We start from the raw sequence: 17,959 nt of genomic DNA on the forward strand, positions 1-17,959 counted from the left end.
TAAATAGGTAAATGTTAAATAGTCTATCTCCTAAATTATTTCCTTAGGTTCTCTTTATCATTGCCACTAAAAAAGAAGCGAACCAATCCCAATATTCCATCCATCGCAAGGGATATAGATTTTAAGTAAGGGAAATGACGTAATGGAAAGGATCTTACCCGCAATATTTAAATCTTAGCCATGAGATTTCAAATTGGATGACTAAGAGTGCCCATGACCTCTTTTACATCATAAGTAAATGGTATGCACTCCAGAAGAAAAGGAAAATCTATCAAAATGCACTCAAGATACTAACTATTTTACTTATTCTTTTGTTTAATTTCAAGCATCCAAAATATATTATGTTCCCACAGAGCATATTATCCATTTAGTCCTCTGGGGCGAAACTCAAGATAGAAGCAATTTTAGGGACCCAAATTTTAGAGATGTAACATCATCAAGCCATCTTGTCAAAAAAAACATCATCAAACCATGGACTAACCTCAAAAAAGAAAGGTTAAAATCACTCTCTGTGCACTTAAAAAAAAAAACCTTAATATTGAACTTTGTCTATCCAATTTATCGAGGCTGAGATCTAAGTATAAGGAAACTTGAAATCCAAGTTTTATCTTTTGAAAATAATCATCTAATGATTCTTAATTTTCAAAATTTTAGATTAAAAAAATTCCTCTCAATTCAATTTTCTATTAGAGGGAGTAAATGAATACTATTATCACATAATATACGCTCCCTTTCAAGAACCCTCCAAATAGACATGATTATGAGTTGGAAAAGTTGAAAATGGGCAAAATGTTAGATCAAATGTTTCAAGATACTCCATCCGTATAGCAAATAGCCCTATCCGAATTGGAAATCAGCCGAGAACAACCTATTTTTATTTTCTGGATGTATTCCTATGTCCTTCTAAATTTTGGGATTGTATTCTATGAGATCTTAGCCATTGGATGTGACTTCCGACAGCTCAAAGTGTATCACATAGTTCAAATTTTTTTATCATGGACTTTGTGCCTTGTTAATAAACAGCCCTAGCGACCCGATTTAACATCCAACAGTCGATAATCAATGTGACTTATTTGTATGAAAAATAGATGGCCTTATTGTATATTTTTCCATAGGTTGTTATTTTGCGTTTTCAGATATATTCTAATGATTTAAGAAATTTTTTTATATATGGTGTCTTCCTTATATTAAAGAAGTATGATGCACAGTAAAAATCTACCCAAAAAGGTTATTCCAACTTTAAAAAACTATATGCTTGATCATCCTGCCCTCGAGATATATGGACATAAAAAAAAGAATTCAAGTCTTAAAAATAATGTATCTTTTAACGAATTATCTATAACATCCATTTTCAAATTTTTCAAATGCTTATACATCTGTCCAATCCACACCATATTTGGAGCTCTGAAATTTATAATTAGGGAGAAATACGTTTAAAGCTATCGTAAAGGTTTATAGCACTACATTTGCATCTTTTAGCCATATTTATAAGTGTGCCTACTTTGATAATTCAAATGGATGATCCAACTTGAGATTTGTGGGTGGATGATCTACCCAACACATCTAAATTTTTAATCTATGTGTTAGATATTTAACAAAGGAAAAAGTTTATATAAGGGCGAGGCCCTAAACAATCAAATTAAAGCGTATCTCAACCCAAAGAAGTTGTTTCGATGCCCAACAAAATCTTCAAATTGATTATCTCGAATTCAAGATGTATAGACATGAGAAAAAATGGATTTCAAGTATTGGAAATAGTGCATCTTTTAATGCATTTTTGGACAATCAATTTCACAGTTTTTCAAGTATTTATATATATGCTCGATCTACACTATTTTTTAAGCTTTAAATTTTTTAATTAGAGATGGAAATAATTTTTCAAGCCATCACAAAGATTTCTAGAATGAAACAATATATTGGACACTATTTGAAGGTGTGCATTACTTTGATTGGTTAGGGCATCGGTCTTATACAAGCCACACCCTTTAATAAAACTAAGTGTATTTCGATAAGTTACCAAGATGGATAGAAATGAGAGAAAGTAGATTTAGGTAGGCTGATCAATCTAGCACAACACCTGTTAGGATGTAAGAGTTAGTTCAAGGGAAAGCTCACAAAGGTCAAGAGGTAGGCCTAAACGACATGGTTGAAAGTAGTGAAAAAATATATTGGGACTTATGGCTTCACTTAAGGTACTTAATAAAGCAAGACCATGATTTGTGTAACCGACACTAAATAATTGAAAAAAAAGGTGTAGTTGGCATACGGATGCATCCGTAGATGTAGAGGTAAGGTGTGCCTTCAAATTTTATCATGGTATATAATTTTGTTGTAAAATATTTCTAAGATTATCTCAAAATCTATTTTTATATCTAATTATAAAATTTTAAATTTCAAAAATAGTAAAAATCAAGTAGATCTATAAACATATGAAAATCTTAAAGATGGACGGTGTAGATAATATATTGTAAAATGCACTATTTGATGTCTAGATGATCAATTTCAACATCAAAACTACTTTTTTCCGATAGATTTTTGAGAGGGATCTGTAGTTCTACATCCTCATATAAACTTTTTTCTTGAAAAAAAGGATAATAAGATGATAATAACATGGGACACGTAAAACACATGCGACTGCTGGAGTGAGTGACCTGTGCGACGATGCAACCTTTTGGCATTTCGTTATCCGCGAACGCCCCAGTAACTGAAAATCAAAGACAAATTATTTCCTGCGAAAAATTGATTGAAAGGCAAATACTATGCGCCTCTCTCTCTCTAGAACCAGGAAGAAGGCCACTCCTCTCTCTAAAACCACAGAAATCAGGAGAGAAAACCATTCTGTTTCATGGCACCTCTTCAAGCTACTCATCACATCTCCATCCTCCAAACCAGAACTAAAATGCATATTCAAAATCACCGAAACCCTAACCCTAATACGACCCAAGATGCTCTGCAATCTCCGCCACTTCCTCGTCCGAAAATTTATGGGATTCTCTCACTTTTCCCTCTGCAAATTTGTAGAAGTCTCTGCAAATTCTGGCCGAATTGACGTCGCCACTGAAGCTTTTCAAACACTTCGTGCGCTTTTCTCTGAAATTGCGCCTCCAGTTCATGTTTATAATGTCCTTCTGAGAGGATTTCTTTGGAAAAACATGCCAGAAAAAGTGCCTGAGATTTACAGCGACATGCTTATTTTGGGGGTCTCACCTAAAACTCACACAGTGAACATATTTTTGTCATCTCTCTGCAATTCTGGTCGGCTAAGCGATGCTCGTCAACTGTTTGATCAAATGCATTCCAAGAGTTGTAAACCCAATCTCTTCAGTTTTGGGATCATGGCTCGTGGCTATTGCAGAGCTGGGTGCTCAAGCAAAGCTCTAGAGCTTATAAATGAGATGGATAAATTTGGGTTTTCCCCTAACCAGGTAATCTATAACACCATTATATCTGGCTTTTGCAGAGAGGGGAAAACAGAGGAGGCAGAAAAATTGGTTGGGGCAATGGAGTCAGCTGGTCTGTTTCCTGATATCGTTACCTTCAATGCACGGCTTTCTGCTCTTTGCAAGGCCCAGAAGGTTCTAGAAGCTTCTAGAATCTTCCATGATATGAAGATGGATGATGGTCTTCCATCGCCCAATGTAATCAGTTGCAGGATAATGCTTGATGGGTTCGGCAAAAATGGGTTCATGGAGGAGGCCCTGGCTCTTGTCGAGTTGATGAAAGATAATGGGTTTTTCAACTCAGTCGAGAGTTATAATATATGGATTCATTGCCTGGTAAATAGTGGGAACCTCTATGAGGCCCAACTTGTTCTAAAAGAAATGGCAGAAAATAGGGTAAAGCCTGATATTTATTCATATAACATATTGATGGGTGGGCTATGTAAAGATCACATGATGGGTGATGCTCTAAACCTCATGAATTCCATGAAATCCGATGGGATTTCGCCAGACCACGTCTCTTTCAACACTTTGCTTCATGGGTATTGCTCCAAAGGTATGGTTTCAGAAGCCATTGAAGTCCTTAATGAAATGAGCTCTAAGAAATGCTTTCCAAACACTGTAACCTGCAACATTTTGTTGCAAAGTCTATGGAGAGAAGGAAGAGTTTTGGAGGCTAAGCGGTTTTTACAGAGGATGAGTGAGAAAGGCAGGATCCCGGATACCATGACATGTAACATAGTGATCGATGGCTTATGTAAGAGTGCGAAGTTAGATGAGGCCATTACGATCATGGATGGTATGTGGGAGCACGGGTCTGCTGCTCTTGGAGACCTTGGAAATGCAGTTCTAGGGCTTGTGGATTCGAATAGTTGTAGAAAGTGTCTACCAAATGTGGTCACTTACTCGTTGCTTATAGATGGTTTGCTCAAGGCTGGGAGATTAGAGGAAGGAAAGAAGAAGTTCATGGAAATGGTTGGGAAGAACATAGCCCCTGATGAATTTATATACAACATTTTTATAGATGGCTATGTTAAGAATGGGAAACTCTCGACTGCTTTTAGGGTTTTGACTGATATGGAGAAACAGGGTTGCAAGCCAAGCACCATAACCTACAATTTGTTGGTCATGGGATTGGCTGGTGAGGGGAAGATATATGAAGTCCATGGGCTGATTAGAGATATGCAAAACTTGGGTGTTTTTCCTGATATATTTACTTATAACGGCTTGATCAGTGCCCTGTGCGAGGGAGGAAGGGTAAAAGAGGCTGCTTCACTTTTGGATGAATTGTTGAATAGGGATATCACTCCAAACTCTTCTTCTTTCAAGATGATAATTCAAGGTTTTTGCAAGGCTGAGGACTTTGGGGAAGCGTGGCAGGTTTTTGAAAGAGCTATAATCATATGTGGTGCCAAAGAAGATCTATATAGTTCAATGTTTAACGGATTATGTGTGGGTGGGAGGGTTTCTGAAGCTCGAGGCTTATTTGAAACCATCTTAGAAAGAGGAATCAATTTTAAAGGATGCTCTTATACAAGCTTAATACAGAATTTCTGCAAGGCAGGCAATTTTAGAGGGGCACAAGAGATACTCGAGAAGATGAGGGATAAAGGCTGTGTATTCAACCCTGCCGCATTCTTGCTGGTGGTTGAGGCTTTGGAAAAGAATGGTCACAAGCATGATGCCGATAAGCTTGCAGAGGAAATGATGGAAATGGCTGAAAGGTACGAGGAATTGAAAGCCTTGGGGCTAAAGAGGGAGAAGAGGACTCGGAAGGAGGGATTGGATGGGAAGAAATCAATAGGGAATCATTTGAAGGAAGATGGGAGTGGTGGAAGTGATTGGCAGTCTTTGTTGCACAGGTATGCTCAAATATTGAATTTAGCACGAAAACAACGAACTCTTTTAATTTTAGAAAAACAAGAATTAAAGAAAAATGGCTTTTAGGCATTTTAAAAAATGCAAAAAAATAAAGAAAATCAAATATATTCAACAAATAGCTCTCTTTAACATAGACAATTTACTATATCTCTCTTATGAGGGTCAAAGATATTTCTATTGGAACTGTTCCATGCATAGCTATATTAGAAATCGGTGTGGCTGATACTCTGCCCCTTTATCTGGCATTTCAAGTTTTTTGCCTTAACATCTTACCCTGTTTCCTTTTTTTCTTGCTTTTGTCTAACTTTTTACTCTAGAAATTCTCCCCTTATTTTTCGTGATGTATTTATGGCATTTTTCATATATGTGGATGAGTTTATCACTCCAGAATCGTGTCTCCTTTTTTTAGTTCATCCATGAGAGATTGGTTGTAATGTGTATTGTTGCTGACCTTACTGCAGGGATGATGGAAGTGGAATTGCAATGAAAGTGCTGAAAAGGATCCAAAAAGGTTGGGGTCAAGGAGCTATACCGACCTCTCCTCCCCCAAAACACGACATTCTTGAGGATTGGGAAGAATTTGCATGATGCAATTTTCTATAAAGATTTTGTTCTGAGAATGCATGACATTTATGTTTCAATGCCATTTTACAATAATCAAGCTTAATGATGGCTAAGGAACGAATGCCCGTGGGAGTGGGAGCGGGAGCAGGAAATGCCCACAGGATTTGGATATGGTTTGGGGTGCAATTGTGCAAAGATTCCTCGTCTCAGTAATCACTGGGGGTGTGTTGATTCTTAAAATGGGAAGGCCACTCCAATATAAAATATTGGACTTAAGCTTTCAATTGCATGGTAAGAGGTTTACGTTCTTGTCATGGTCGAGTGTATTCATTTGTTTATTGATGTTGGATTCATCGGAAGTTTTTGGTCATGAATCCACAAGCCACAATACACACAATATATGTTATGTATGTTCTTCACACTCAAGCAATCATTGTATAACATCACAGAATCCAGAAGTGTATTCCTACTAGTATAGTTTAGTTTTAGGTTATAGATCAAAATCACTGCCTTAAAGATTTTTCCATATCGTCTATGTAACAGGTTCATTTATACGTGGATATTCAACAGAAAAGAAAGAAGATAGCCTCAATGGCCTTGTGGTTATGGATTCCAATCAGGCTTTCTAGTAACACTCCGTCAAGGGATTGCAAATTAGCCTGGTGGGAAACTTTGCCTTCCGCTTAGGGGAGGATTTAGTGGACCCACAGGCCTTGAATTGCTTGTGGGACAGGGATTTATTATGCTCTCTCTCTCCCCCCACACCCCCCTCCCCCCTCCCCGAGACTTGTGCGAACTTTACGAATTATGCCCATATGGTGTGATAGATGATGAATTTTGAATCCACTCAGCTTCATCTGAAAAGTGATGAATCACTCAAAATCTTTCCATTTTGACCATTTGATTCAAGGAGTCCACACAATAGAAAAAAGAATTGCTGAAGAACATGGCCAATTCACGCATTGCTGCATCTTTGTATATGTAAAATATGAATTTGATTCAAATATGCATCTGCTCAATCAACACCGCACTGCTGCACTGCCTATTTGAGCTGAACCTTTGTTGAGCTGGCTTGTTGGCTGGGTGCTTTGGAAGTTTGGAACACACGGGAATGACGAATACACACAAAAAACCACAACACTCTCAAATTACGAAATGCATGACCTTCCAGACTATATGCTATATACAACATCCAAAACTGTTATATTTTTCAATGGTGCATTTTCTCACCATAATCTTTCTCGATTTCCTGCAACTGTTGCATCAATCATTCTTCGACCACATTCTTTACTGTCCTCACTGGACTCACCATTGTTGAACCAAACATGCTATGGATTCATGCTAGGTGGAAGCATGGGCATGACACGATGCCATCCCTCTTGTATTTAGGAGTTTAATGACCAATCAAAGTCTTGATAGACAATATTAATGGGGGCCCCATCACTCAATAAATGAGTCAAAAGACCTGCTTTAGTTGCATCTGTGTAGTTTAGTACCCAGTTCAAAATTTCTCTTTCCTGACCAAAATCTGCACTGAACCTGGCAGATCACAAATCTAGCATCAGAATAAAACCGTTGACATTCTTTCTTTTTTTGTTTGTGTGTGTTTTTGTTTTCTTTTTTTTTTTTGGGGGGGGGAGGGGCGAGAGAGAGAGAGAGAGAGAGAGAGAGAGAGAGAAATTGCTAGCATCACTTTTTGTGTGTGTGTGTGTGTTTGTGGGTGTGAGAGAGAGAGATGCTCAACTTGTTAGATGGATTATGACAGAGATGAGCAATTAATTGCTCTTTTGTGTTCAGATGGATTTTGTTGGATTATGACATACCATTTCATGATTCTTGTGAGATAAACAGTCCTCTTCTCTAAATTCACTGCCATCCCATCTCCATGGAAAAATTCTCTTGTGGCATATCTTAGTTCTGCTTCAATTCCTTCGGCAGAAAAAAACCTAACTGTTGGGCTTGATCTTGTTGCATTGCACAATCCAAAGTGAATTAATGGGTTCAACTTTGGAAGGGAGGCCTGAAATAGCACATCATTTGAATATATTTAGGTGTCTTGTAACAGCATTTAGTTTCTTATGCATATACATCATATAGGAATGTCTAGGATTTGCTCACTTAGTTCCCACTATCTTAAGTCTGTTAACTCCCACTTACCCAATAAAAGTCTGTTAACTCCCAGAAATTTTGCCAATAATATTGCATTGCCCTATTTTGCAAATCCTTTCTAGGCAGGGGCAGTTTTGATCATTTGCCACCAAATTATAATTTGGAAACATGCAGTTCAGATTCCTATGTTGAGCTTCAAGACATGTATTGTGTTGTCACCAGTTTCAATGGGGCACTAAAATATGTCTCCTGCTTCTCACTTTATGGTTATTTTCAGACTTTCCCTTTGACTGATGAGTGATGACTAAAACAGCCTGCCCAAAAATGATTTGCCTAGACAGTAGGATGATACATGTGTAAAAAACTCTTAAATTCTTTATCGAGATGAACAAACTTCACTCGGTCTTAAAAGTATTATATTACGTGATAATGCCATGTTATAAAATATGGAGAAATAACAGAAAAAATTGTGTGAAGTTTGGTGGGTCACTAAAGATGGAAGATAAGAATTTTTTGTACCTCCAGTCGCTTGTCACTGGCATGAAAAGGTCTTGCCAAAGTATATGGTTGCCTCCTGTTGCCTCGGAGGATTCCATTCTTTATTGCTGATAAAGAATATGGGTAGCCTCCTACTATGTACTGAAACTCTCCGAAGAAGGTTCTCCGATCAATTACTCCCCCAGGTTCTCCAATCCTTATGACTGCATGGATCACCATTGCGTTGTAGAGATTTAGGAAAAAAGCAAGCCTCTGGTTGTCTTTGAGTGCTAGGATGTCTGTGCGTTGTAGATCCTGTACAAGATTTGCATATCTGCAAGATAGTTCACCAGTTATTGAGATAGAATGGAATTAAAATTGTAATGAGAAAATTGTTGGGCATGCTAGATATTTCATGAATATTAGCCAGACAAAATTACTTGGGTATTTGAATTCCGACAGGAACGTAATTTATGGCTTCAGAGATAGTTGAAACTTTCTTTCCACAAATAATAGATGGTAATATTCATTGTCCAAAGTTTTTGAAGTATGTGAACGAGGTTCACTTTATGGGAAATATGGTAATGTTGCTATTGTAGTGACAAATATTGTATATGTAAGGAAACAGGCTTGTGTCAAGACGTTTCACAGTCCAACATCTAAAGTTCCATTCCTATGAGTAACCTTTTAAAAGTATATGTAGGGATGATAAGTTTGTAGACGCGGAAAGTAATCCACAAAAACAAGAAAGAAAAAATAACAAAAGAAAAAGACAACCAACCATAATGCAAAGATATGCGTGGTTCGACAACGTGCTTACGTCAACGGGAGATGAGAGCTTCTTTACTGGCAATGGAGAATAGGGTTACAATAGCTTTCTTCCTCACACCTCTCTGTTCTCTCTAATTACAAAAAAATCTACGTTTTTCCTTTGACCCTAAATGAACTCCCTTTCGCAACAATATATATTAAATCGCAGCAATGTATATCGAGTCACAACAATATATATCAAGCCCTTCGGGCCTTCGGCCCTCCGGGCCTTTAATGGCCCTCCGGAGTCGTCTTTTTTACTCTACCTGGACAGATCTATTTCCTCATAATACAAGATATCAATCCTCAACAAAGTTAATTCTTAAGAAGTTTACATTTGAATTCATTTGGGTTGTGACTCTTGTGTCAATAGCGATAAGTTCCACTATTACCCTAAATGAACCCCCCATCGCAGCAATATATATTGAATCGCAACAATGTATATCGAATCACAACAATATATATCAAGCCCTTCGGGCCCTCGGCCCTCCGGGCTTGTAATAGCCCTCCGGAGTCGTCCTTTTGACTCTACCTAAACAGATCTATTTTCTCAGAATACAAGATATCAATCCTCAACAAGTTAATCCTTAAGAAGTTTACATTTGAATTCATTTGGGTTGTGACTCTTGTGTCAATAGTGATAAGTTCCACTATAATATTTAATTTGTTCCTCTTCATATTCATTCCATGTAAAATCTTGAAATTGAAAAGATTACCTTGAGAGTGGAAAGCTGTTATGCTAAAATGGTGGAGGCGGCTGCTTGTCTTTTGATATCAAAATGCTCAATTGTTATCCGAAAGCTCATTTACAAATGTAGCATATATCATGGTTTAAATTATCAAATTTGTAGATAGGGGCAATGACTAGTAGTTCATTTTGGGCCAAGGTCGAGTGTCTGAAGATGAATTTTCATAAATCAAACTGAATCTTATGTTGGTATGGGTTAATTGTTCATGAGCTTCATAAGAATCCTAAAAGTTCACCTTAACATCATACTAATGCTCTTATGGCTGGCATTTTTCATAGATTCCGGTTTTTTATTCATTTCAATGGGGAGCTATACTTTGGTACATTTGCTTCTGGAGATGTCTAAACTATTCTTTCATATTAGAAGCTGATATATATATATATATATTTTAAGTAAAGGTGACTGATTGTTCTAATATATTATTGGCAGGTTAAGTTATAAGCAAATGGGTTGGTAGGATTACCTTCGGAATTCTTCACTGTTGCTAATACGGTGATAATCCACATTGCAGCGGTCATCTGTTGCATAGGCCTCGAGTATGGCGGACATTATTTTATTGAGCTTCTTTCCAACCACTTGGGCTGACTCTGGTTCATCATCATTTGTACATCCTCGGAAGTTGAAGCATTTGGGTATGGTGGGTTCGTGTTCGAGGAAACGATAGAAATGGTTTCCATCTTCGAAGTCATTTTCCCTGAACAGAGGTGATTATCAAAAAGAGAAAGTAGGAGCTTTAACTGTTGCTGCTACTGTCTTTCATTTCTTGTGCTATAGTACTGTATTTGTAGTGATATAAAATTATAGTTGATGATACATTGATACTTACTGGAATACATGATGGAAGAAATGCTTCCTCGCGAGCTGTTTCCCCATTTCGATAGCCTGCATGTGCCATATGAGACCATTGAGAAACAGCAGATGAAGATTGTTCTCGAGCCCTATATTTCTATTTGAGTTGGGTATCCTACATGAATTACCATGTGGTAGTAAATGATATAGTTCTGATTATTATTTTGAATTTTCTGGAATAAGCCAGAAACCATGCTAGGCCGCTGTGCATTGTAAAGAATGGTCTCGATTGTTGCCAATCTCAATCGATGATCCATGCAGGTCTGCCTTTAAACATCAGGAGTATTAATTTGACATTAACTGTGCTTCATTCCAGAACGTGTAATGTCCAATGATGGCATGTTTATACTATGATTTTGAGGGCTAAGCTGATGTTTTTCAGCACATGCCCAAGCATAAGAAGCCTCGCTGGGATTGATGGAGCTGGTATTTTTTATTTGCAATATCTTAAATCACCAAAGAAACATTTGAAAAAGTTTTTCCTTCATTTTTTTTCTAATAATCCCAATATATAAATGGGATTTGGGACGATTCTTTTAACTTACTTGTGATGTTCACAAGGAGAGAGAGAGAGAGAAGGCGGGAGGACGGGGTTCATGGGTGAGAAAGAGAGAAATAACATGGGGCATTTCTAGGGTCATTCGAAAAAGTAAAAAAAGATAAATATTATAATATGTACAAATGAAAAGGGGGTTAAATGTTATTTTCTTTTCATTTGTAGAGGGTCTATGGGCTTTCAAATAATCTGAGGGTTATCTGGGATTATAATTGTTCAAAGGGGAGTATATTTGTTGTTTTCCAACTTTTTAATATGAAATTCTGGAAATCACTTTAGAATCACCCCACAAGTATTTCCAATCAAAAGGTATGGATTTTGAGTTTTTTTTAAGTATTTTATATCAGATTACTCCAAAATGGTATTTGTTTAATCTTAGGATGTTTTTCTTAGGCACTCTGTCTTATAGATTACTTGGGAATTCTTTTTTTTTAGAGGTTGGTCACAAGATTGAAGTTACATCATAACATAAAATTTAGGGTCTTAAAACATTCTACTTGAGGAGTTGAACCCCATATGCTCCCGACGGAGCATAATCTTTGGCCTATGATAAGTGTCAACTTTGCATCGACAAGCTTTGAGACCTTCACTCTCCGATTTTTACTTGGAGGCATTAAAGGGGAAAGTTTTGGTCCGCTCCTACAAACTTGGCGAAAATGCCCTTCTTTAAAAAGACCTAAAGTTATATGAAGAAAAATCCCTCTTTTTCTATTACCTCATGCAAAAGAGGCTGAGTGGCTTATATAAAGCAAGTGCTCCACTCAAACTAGCTCTAAAACTTGATGCATATTTCCAAATTTTGGTTAAACTTTTATGGCGTGTTTGATTGGTGGAAGCCACATCTTCTAGAGCTTCTGAAGTGGCAGCTTCCATGGTGAGCAAGGAAGCCACCGCTTCCCTTTTACACACTACTTTGGCAGTCATAGGAAGTGGCAACTTCTAAATAGCAGCACTTCCCATTATCGGACACTGGAAGTGCTACAATTAGGGATAAATGTGGCTTTGCAACCTGCAGCTCCCCATTATCATACACGCCCTTAAGATAGTTAAAAGTGAGTTATATACATGGATGTCAGAGCAACAATTTCAAAGTTGACAAAAATTACCCCTGGAATTCAAAGGATCAAGTCTGACTAAATTATTTATAAAAATCTAACAATAAACGCGAACCCGATCTTGACTTAATGAATTTTATGATGAATGAATTTCAGTAGCCAATAAAGAAGAAAACATGCATAATTTCAAACCTTCACCTAACCAGGGACCAGAGTTTCTTACATACTGATCCAATTTTCAACCTAATTTTTCACTTACTTCATTTTAAAAAAATTTTATCCAAATTTGGATATTCATTCGAAAATTTTGGATGAAGTATCACAAAAATAAAACCCTAACGAAATTAAGTCTAAATTTCGGTTAAAGTATGAAATATTAATGCAAATTTGGAGGCCCAAAGAGCATTTTAGCCCTCAAAGCGGTCCATCATGGACTGGATTTCGGCCGAAATAACACTGAATTTCGCCAAAATATTAGTGTTGGACACTCATAATTAAAGGGCCTGAGCAAATAATTACACCACGCGTTCCAGGCATTAATTTTGCAAAATTTATGGAGCCTATCATGGCTTAGAGCTCGTACATAATTAAAGGGCCAGAAAAGGACACTAAAAAGTAGAGACTTTCTAACGTAAGAACGTTAAAAGTATTTTGTAGGTCGGGGGCTTTATCAAAAGGGATTGTATGCAATAAGATCATTTGCCTATTGTACATAATCATCTAATGTGAAATTTGAGAGCTTAGATGTGTTGTAAAGCACAAAATATTTTTTTTTGAACTCTTAGCTATTGCCTACAAAGCAGTACCTCAAGTTAAGGCAACTCGGAAAACTACAGCTCCTTCTTTTCTAGTAAATTTATAAATCGATCATCTTAACTTCAAAAATACTTGGGGAAACAAAGGTTTCAAGCCTTAAAAGTGGTTTAAGCTCTATATCATGTGATGCATTTTCTGAACATATATTTAAATCTAGATCTGAAACATTTTTGGAGCTTCAAATAATGACAAAAATAATTTTAAGGCCACTACAAAGATTTCCCATTCCGAAAATACGTGCTCTAGTAGGACCAATGAGATGTGAATTTACAACGCCTTGTAAGTCTCTCATAAAGGTCATAAACCACACCCAAAAGCAAAAGGGGCATGAAAAGACTTTCTCAGCATAAAATAAGGTACGCAAACACTGTTCAACGATATCCTACCAAACACAAGAGAAGAAAACCATATCCCACTTTTGTTATTGACTTGTCAGCGTAATAAACCTTATACTAAAACTAGGGTGACCCAATCTCTCATAGGATAGGAGTAAAGGGGTAAACAGAAAATAACTGATCACACAAGACAATAGAACTTCAATTATTTGGGAAAAGGGTCTGGTTTTCCCCTCCATTTGGAGGAAGGAAACTATCTCGTTCATTGAAACAGTCAACATTTTTTAAACGGTTACTTTTTTTTTCAAAAGAATTTGAATTAGTTACTTTTCCAAAGGGTATTTGTAGAATCACTTATTGAATCAGAAATTCCCATTTAGAAAATGGGTGGATCTAGTTGGAGAAACCCGGGAATCATCTCGATTCCCCTGGTTCTATACTTTTTTCTTTTAAATTTCTTTATATTAAACAGCCAGATACAACTCGGAAGCTCGAAAAGGTGACCCAATGCCTTTTCTTAAACCACTGATGTGAAGTTTTAAGTATTTTTTCACTAAATTAAAACTCATTATAACGGTTACTAAAATTTAACGATTTTTAAATGACCCAAGCATTATTCGATTTTAGATCCCTTACATAGCTGGTTAGTAATGGTAAAAAGCTGAACTCCTTTCCAAAATTTCTTGAATATTGTTGTCTTTTCCTCAATAAGAGGATCAAGACAAGAAAAGATGCTCAATTTTGGGAGCTAAATATACTTGTCAAAAAAAAACTAGGACCTAAATATGGGGATAAAGTAAAACGGTCAAAACCATTTATTCAGGATTCTTTGCTTTAAGCAACCGTTGAGATACCTAAAGCCTTCTTATTTTGCCATCATTTGGTAATTAAATTTTAATATTCTCCAATAGACAAAGCAGCCAAATTGACTATTAAACTTTGGGGAATTTATCTAAATACCAATGGAAGGACTAACATTCAATTTAATTTTAAAATCCCCATCAAGATCATAAATAATTCTTCTTCCGGTGTACTTTTGATAAATTTCTCTTAAAAATTGCAATTTTCCCAATCTGAAAAACATCAAATTCTGGCCAAATTTAGGATTTTAATTCATTTTTTTTAAGAGGGAAAAGAAAAGATTCCATTAAACCATTCTCTGATTTTAGCCACAAAAAAGACAAAATAAGCTAAATTACATACTTTCGGGGGAGAAAACAAAACGGAGAATCCAATAATCCCTTCTGAAATCTTAAGCACAACAAAGAAACCACCGAAATCTATCTGAAATTTCAACGAAATTTAGGATAAAATTCGCTCTGAATCACGTCCTTTGGTTCTGACTTTCTGTGTCACCTGACACTTACTGAAATGAACCAGACCCAACTCCAATATCCAAACTTCTCTTGAAAAAGTTCTCCATTTTTGCAAGAAAACACATGAAAAAGAACAAAAAGAAAAAGAAGAAAATCAGCCTTAATTAATATTTGACAGAGAAAACACAGGTAAAAAAAGACTTTCCCAAAAAAAAAAGTTCTTGAGAAAAAAAAACACGGAACAAGAAACACCCAATAAAACTTACAGAAAAAAACACAGAATCAAACTTACCCAAAGAAAACGTAGAAAACGCAGAATCAAGGAAGCTTCGTAAACAAGTAAACATAACAAAAGACCAAAAAAAATTACATGGAAAACAGAGAACACAGAACCAGAGAAGTTATAGCAAACAAGTAAAATTGCCTAAAAACATTTACAGACAAACCAAAGAAAACAAAGAACCAGAGAGTTACAGTGAAGAAGTAAGCGTACCTTTTTTCTCCCACAATCCATGTGTTGAATCAAGACCTCCACCGCTTCACCACCAGAAAAGCAATTCTTCACAATCTTCATCTTCATGATCCTATCTTGTATAGGGAGCTTCTGCCTCAAAACCCTAGCTATACCTAACAGTTCATCTTGCTTGTGCTCTTCATCTGGATCGTCGAATCCATAAACGGGTGGTTGAGGAGCTTCAGGTGGGCACTTACCGGCCGTTAATTCAAGCAATCTCCTCTCGAACTGGCCACTGTTTCTCAGGGAATTCAGAGCCACTAATCCTCCAAAAAGCTGCTCATTGAAGAAAATTTGAGGAACAGAGGAGCTACCAGTTCTCTGTAGAAGCTCATTTTCTCTCGATGGATAAACATCGATGTTGATTTCGACAAAATTTAGGGCCTTTTCTCTGAAAAAAGCCCTTACAGCGCTGCAATCTCTGCAATTTGACCTAGAAAAGAAGGCGATCCTTCCTTTGAACTCAGGTTCTTTAGCTTTTAACTGGACTATTACCTTTAAACCAGTTAGGTTAAACTGCTTCACTGTAGAGATTTTCTCTGCCTCATCTGGTTCGCTATCCTTTAGGGAAGAAATGCGCTTGACTATTGCTGAGGATAAGCTGTTGCTTCGTTCCTTAATGAATTTTCCGAAGGACGGCATGTCTCGGGTTTCAGAAATAGAGCGCTCCGTTTGAGGTTCTGGGGTTTTGTTACGGTTTTTTGGCTCAGAGAGAAGCCCTTGGGGAACCTCTGGTTGAGGAAGCCATGAGTGGGGCTTTAAGAGCTTCTCTTCGTTTCTGTAATCAAGGGATTTGCTCTTATGGCGAATACTTTTGTCGTTCTCTTCATCTGAGCTGTTATCACAGGTTAATGGCTTTTGTGAATGAGTCTCAATTACTCCATTTGTAATGGAGCGATCTTCGTGATCAGTGACTGTTTCATCGCCATTTTCTCTCTCTAAACTGCGATCTTTACATTCTTCGATTGAATTCTCACCATTTTCAAGCGAATCACGAGCTTTTGTGACGGGTTCTGCACCATTTTCTTCATCTGGTTCAGATTTTGACGGTTCTTTACTAACCGTAACCCCGTTTTTGTTGTTTCCTCCATCAAAACCATTCTCCACAGGGGCCTTCTCATCTGAAACCTCCATTATACCATTTATCAAGGATCCTTCACAAACCGTAGCTGATTTTTCGCCATTTCCTTCATCTGAATCGCTAAAAGATTTTGAAAACTCATCTCTCAATGAAACTCTACGGCGATCACTAGTTCTTGGGCGTGAATCCATGGCTTTTGAACCATTAGGAACCTCAGAAGCAGGAAAATCCAATTCTGATTTAGCTACTTCCTCCATTTTCCTCCGGTTTCTTCTGATTTTAGAGGAGTGACGGCCAGAACTACAACGCTGAAGCCATGAAAGCATAGGAGCTAGAAAAAAAAGTATGGGAACAAGCTCAAAGGAAACGGACGCTACAGAGAACGATATAATGGAGAATAAAGAGAAATTGGCACCTAAAAACGAGAAACAATAAAATGGAGAATAAAGAGAAATTGGCAGCTAACGACGAGAAAAGAGCAGGTATGGAAGCAGAACAATTAAAATGAAGAATCAGAGCAGGGAAGCCTAAGAGGAGAGAGAAGCCATTGAAACAGAGAGAACAGGAAGCAACAAGGAGAAAAAACTGAAAGAAAAAGAGAGGACAAAATGGAGAATAAAACAGAGGAAAAGACTGGGAGAAAAGGAACGAGAAAAGCTAAATAACAGGAAGAGCGATGAAAACTAATGGAATCGTTTAGAGAGAGAAAGAGGCTAAAAGATGATGGGTGTTGAGAGAGGAAGAGAGCGATGAAGGCGGAGGGATTTATGGTGAAGGGATACGCATGAGAAGGGGTCAAATTACGGTTGCTGTTATGACCTCTCTCTCTCTCTCTCTCTCTCTCTCTCTCTTTCTCTCTAAAAAAGACTCTGTATTACTACTATATGGGGAAGCGACCTCCTCTCGATCGTATACAGTACGACCGCCCCTCTATTTTTGAATTCCTCTCTCTCTCTCTCTCTCGTTTCCACAACGAGTTCACGTAGCCTCTAAAACGAGTCTCACACTTTTTAAATAGTTGTTTCAGTACTAGAAATCTGAAAATTTATTTTTATCTTTAATCATAAAATTTAACGATTTAAAAATAGTGTAGGTTGAGCGCATAAATATATATATATATATAAATAAAAACATTTGAAAATCTTAAAAATTTACCACCTAGATAATACATTACAAGATGTATCATTTCTAATATTGAAAATCTAGTTTTTCCCATATCCATACATCTTGAGGTCGGCAAGATCGAATTGAGGGTCTTCAAGCATTGAAACAACCTCCTCTAGTAATGTTGTGAGGTGTGGCTTAATTTGATTGTTTAGGGACTCACTATATTAAACTTTTTTCGAAATTAAAAATAGCGTTTTAAAATGATAAACTTATATATAAGACTATCGATTTTTTTTTTTT

At 36.9% G+C, this 17,959-nt stretch overlaps 2 protein-coding genes across 3 annotated transcripts; one reads left to right on the forward strand and one right to left on the reverse strand.

Moving 5' to 3' along the window:
• The first annotated feature begins 2,490 nt into the window (after positions 1–2,490).
• On the forward strand, positions 2,491–6,915 carry LOC18437698 (Pentatricopeptide repeat (PPR) superfamily protein). 2 transcript variants are annotated; one of them, XR_002281546.2, is made up of 3 exons: positions 2,538–5,302; positions 5,783–6,176; positions 6,429–6,915. XR_002281546.2 is itself a non-coding variant. In XM_006847898.4 (2 exons), the coding sequence occupies exons 1-2, from the start codon at positions 2,760–2,762 to the stop codon at positions 5,907–5,909; spliced, it is 2,670 nt and encodes an 889-aa protein (XP_006847961.3). In that variant the 5' UTR covers positions 2,491–2,759; the 3' UTR covers positions 5,910–6,463. The 2 variants fall into 2 exon arrangements, 1 of the variants encoding a protein (XP_006847961.3); XM_006847898.4 differs by having other exon boundaries at positions 2,491–5,302; positions 5,783–6,463.
• LOC18437699 (glutaredoxin-like protein) lies at positions 6,738–17,408 on the reverse strand. The gene is made up of 6 exons (XM_006847899.4): positions 15,451–17,408; positions 10,857–10,912; positions 10,494–10,724; positions 8,514–8,805; positions 7,709–7,905; positions 6,738–7,424 (listed from the first exon to the last, which is right to left on the reverse strand). The coding sequence occupies exons 1-6, from the start codon at positions 16,876–16,878 to the stop codon at positions 7,271–7,273; spliced, it is 2,358 nt and encodes a 785-aa protein (XP_006847962.2). The 5' UTR covers positions 16,879–17,408; the 3' UTR covers positions 6,738–7,270.
• Positions 17,409–17,959: the final 551 nt, after the last annotated feature.

The sequence above is a fragment of the Amborella trichopoda genome, chromosome 9 (assembly GCF_054954075.1).
Source record: "Amborella trichopoda isolate Santa Cruz 75 chromosome 9, AtrichopodaSantaCruz75HAP2 v2.0, whole genome shotgun sequence".
In the NCBI taxonomy this organism is placed as follows: Eukaryota; Viridiplantae; Streptophyta; class Magnoliopsida; order Amborellales; family Amborellaceae; genus Amborella; species Amborella trichopoda.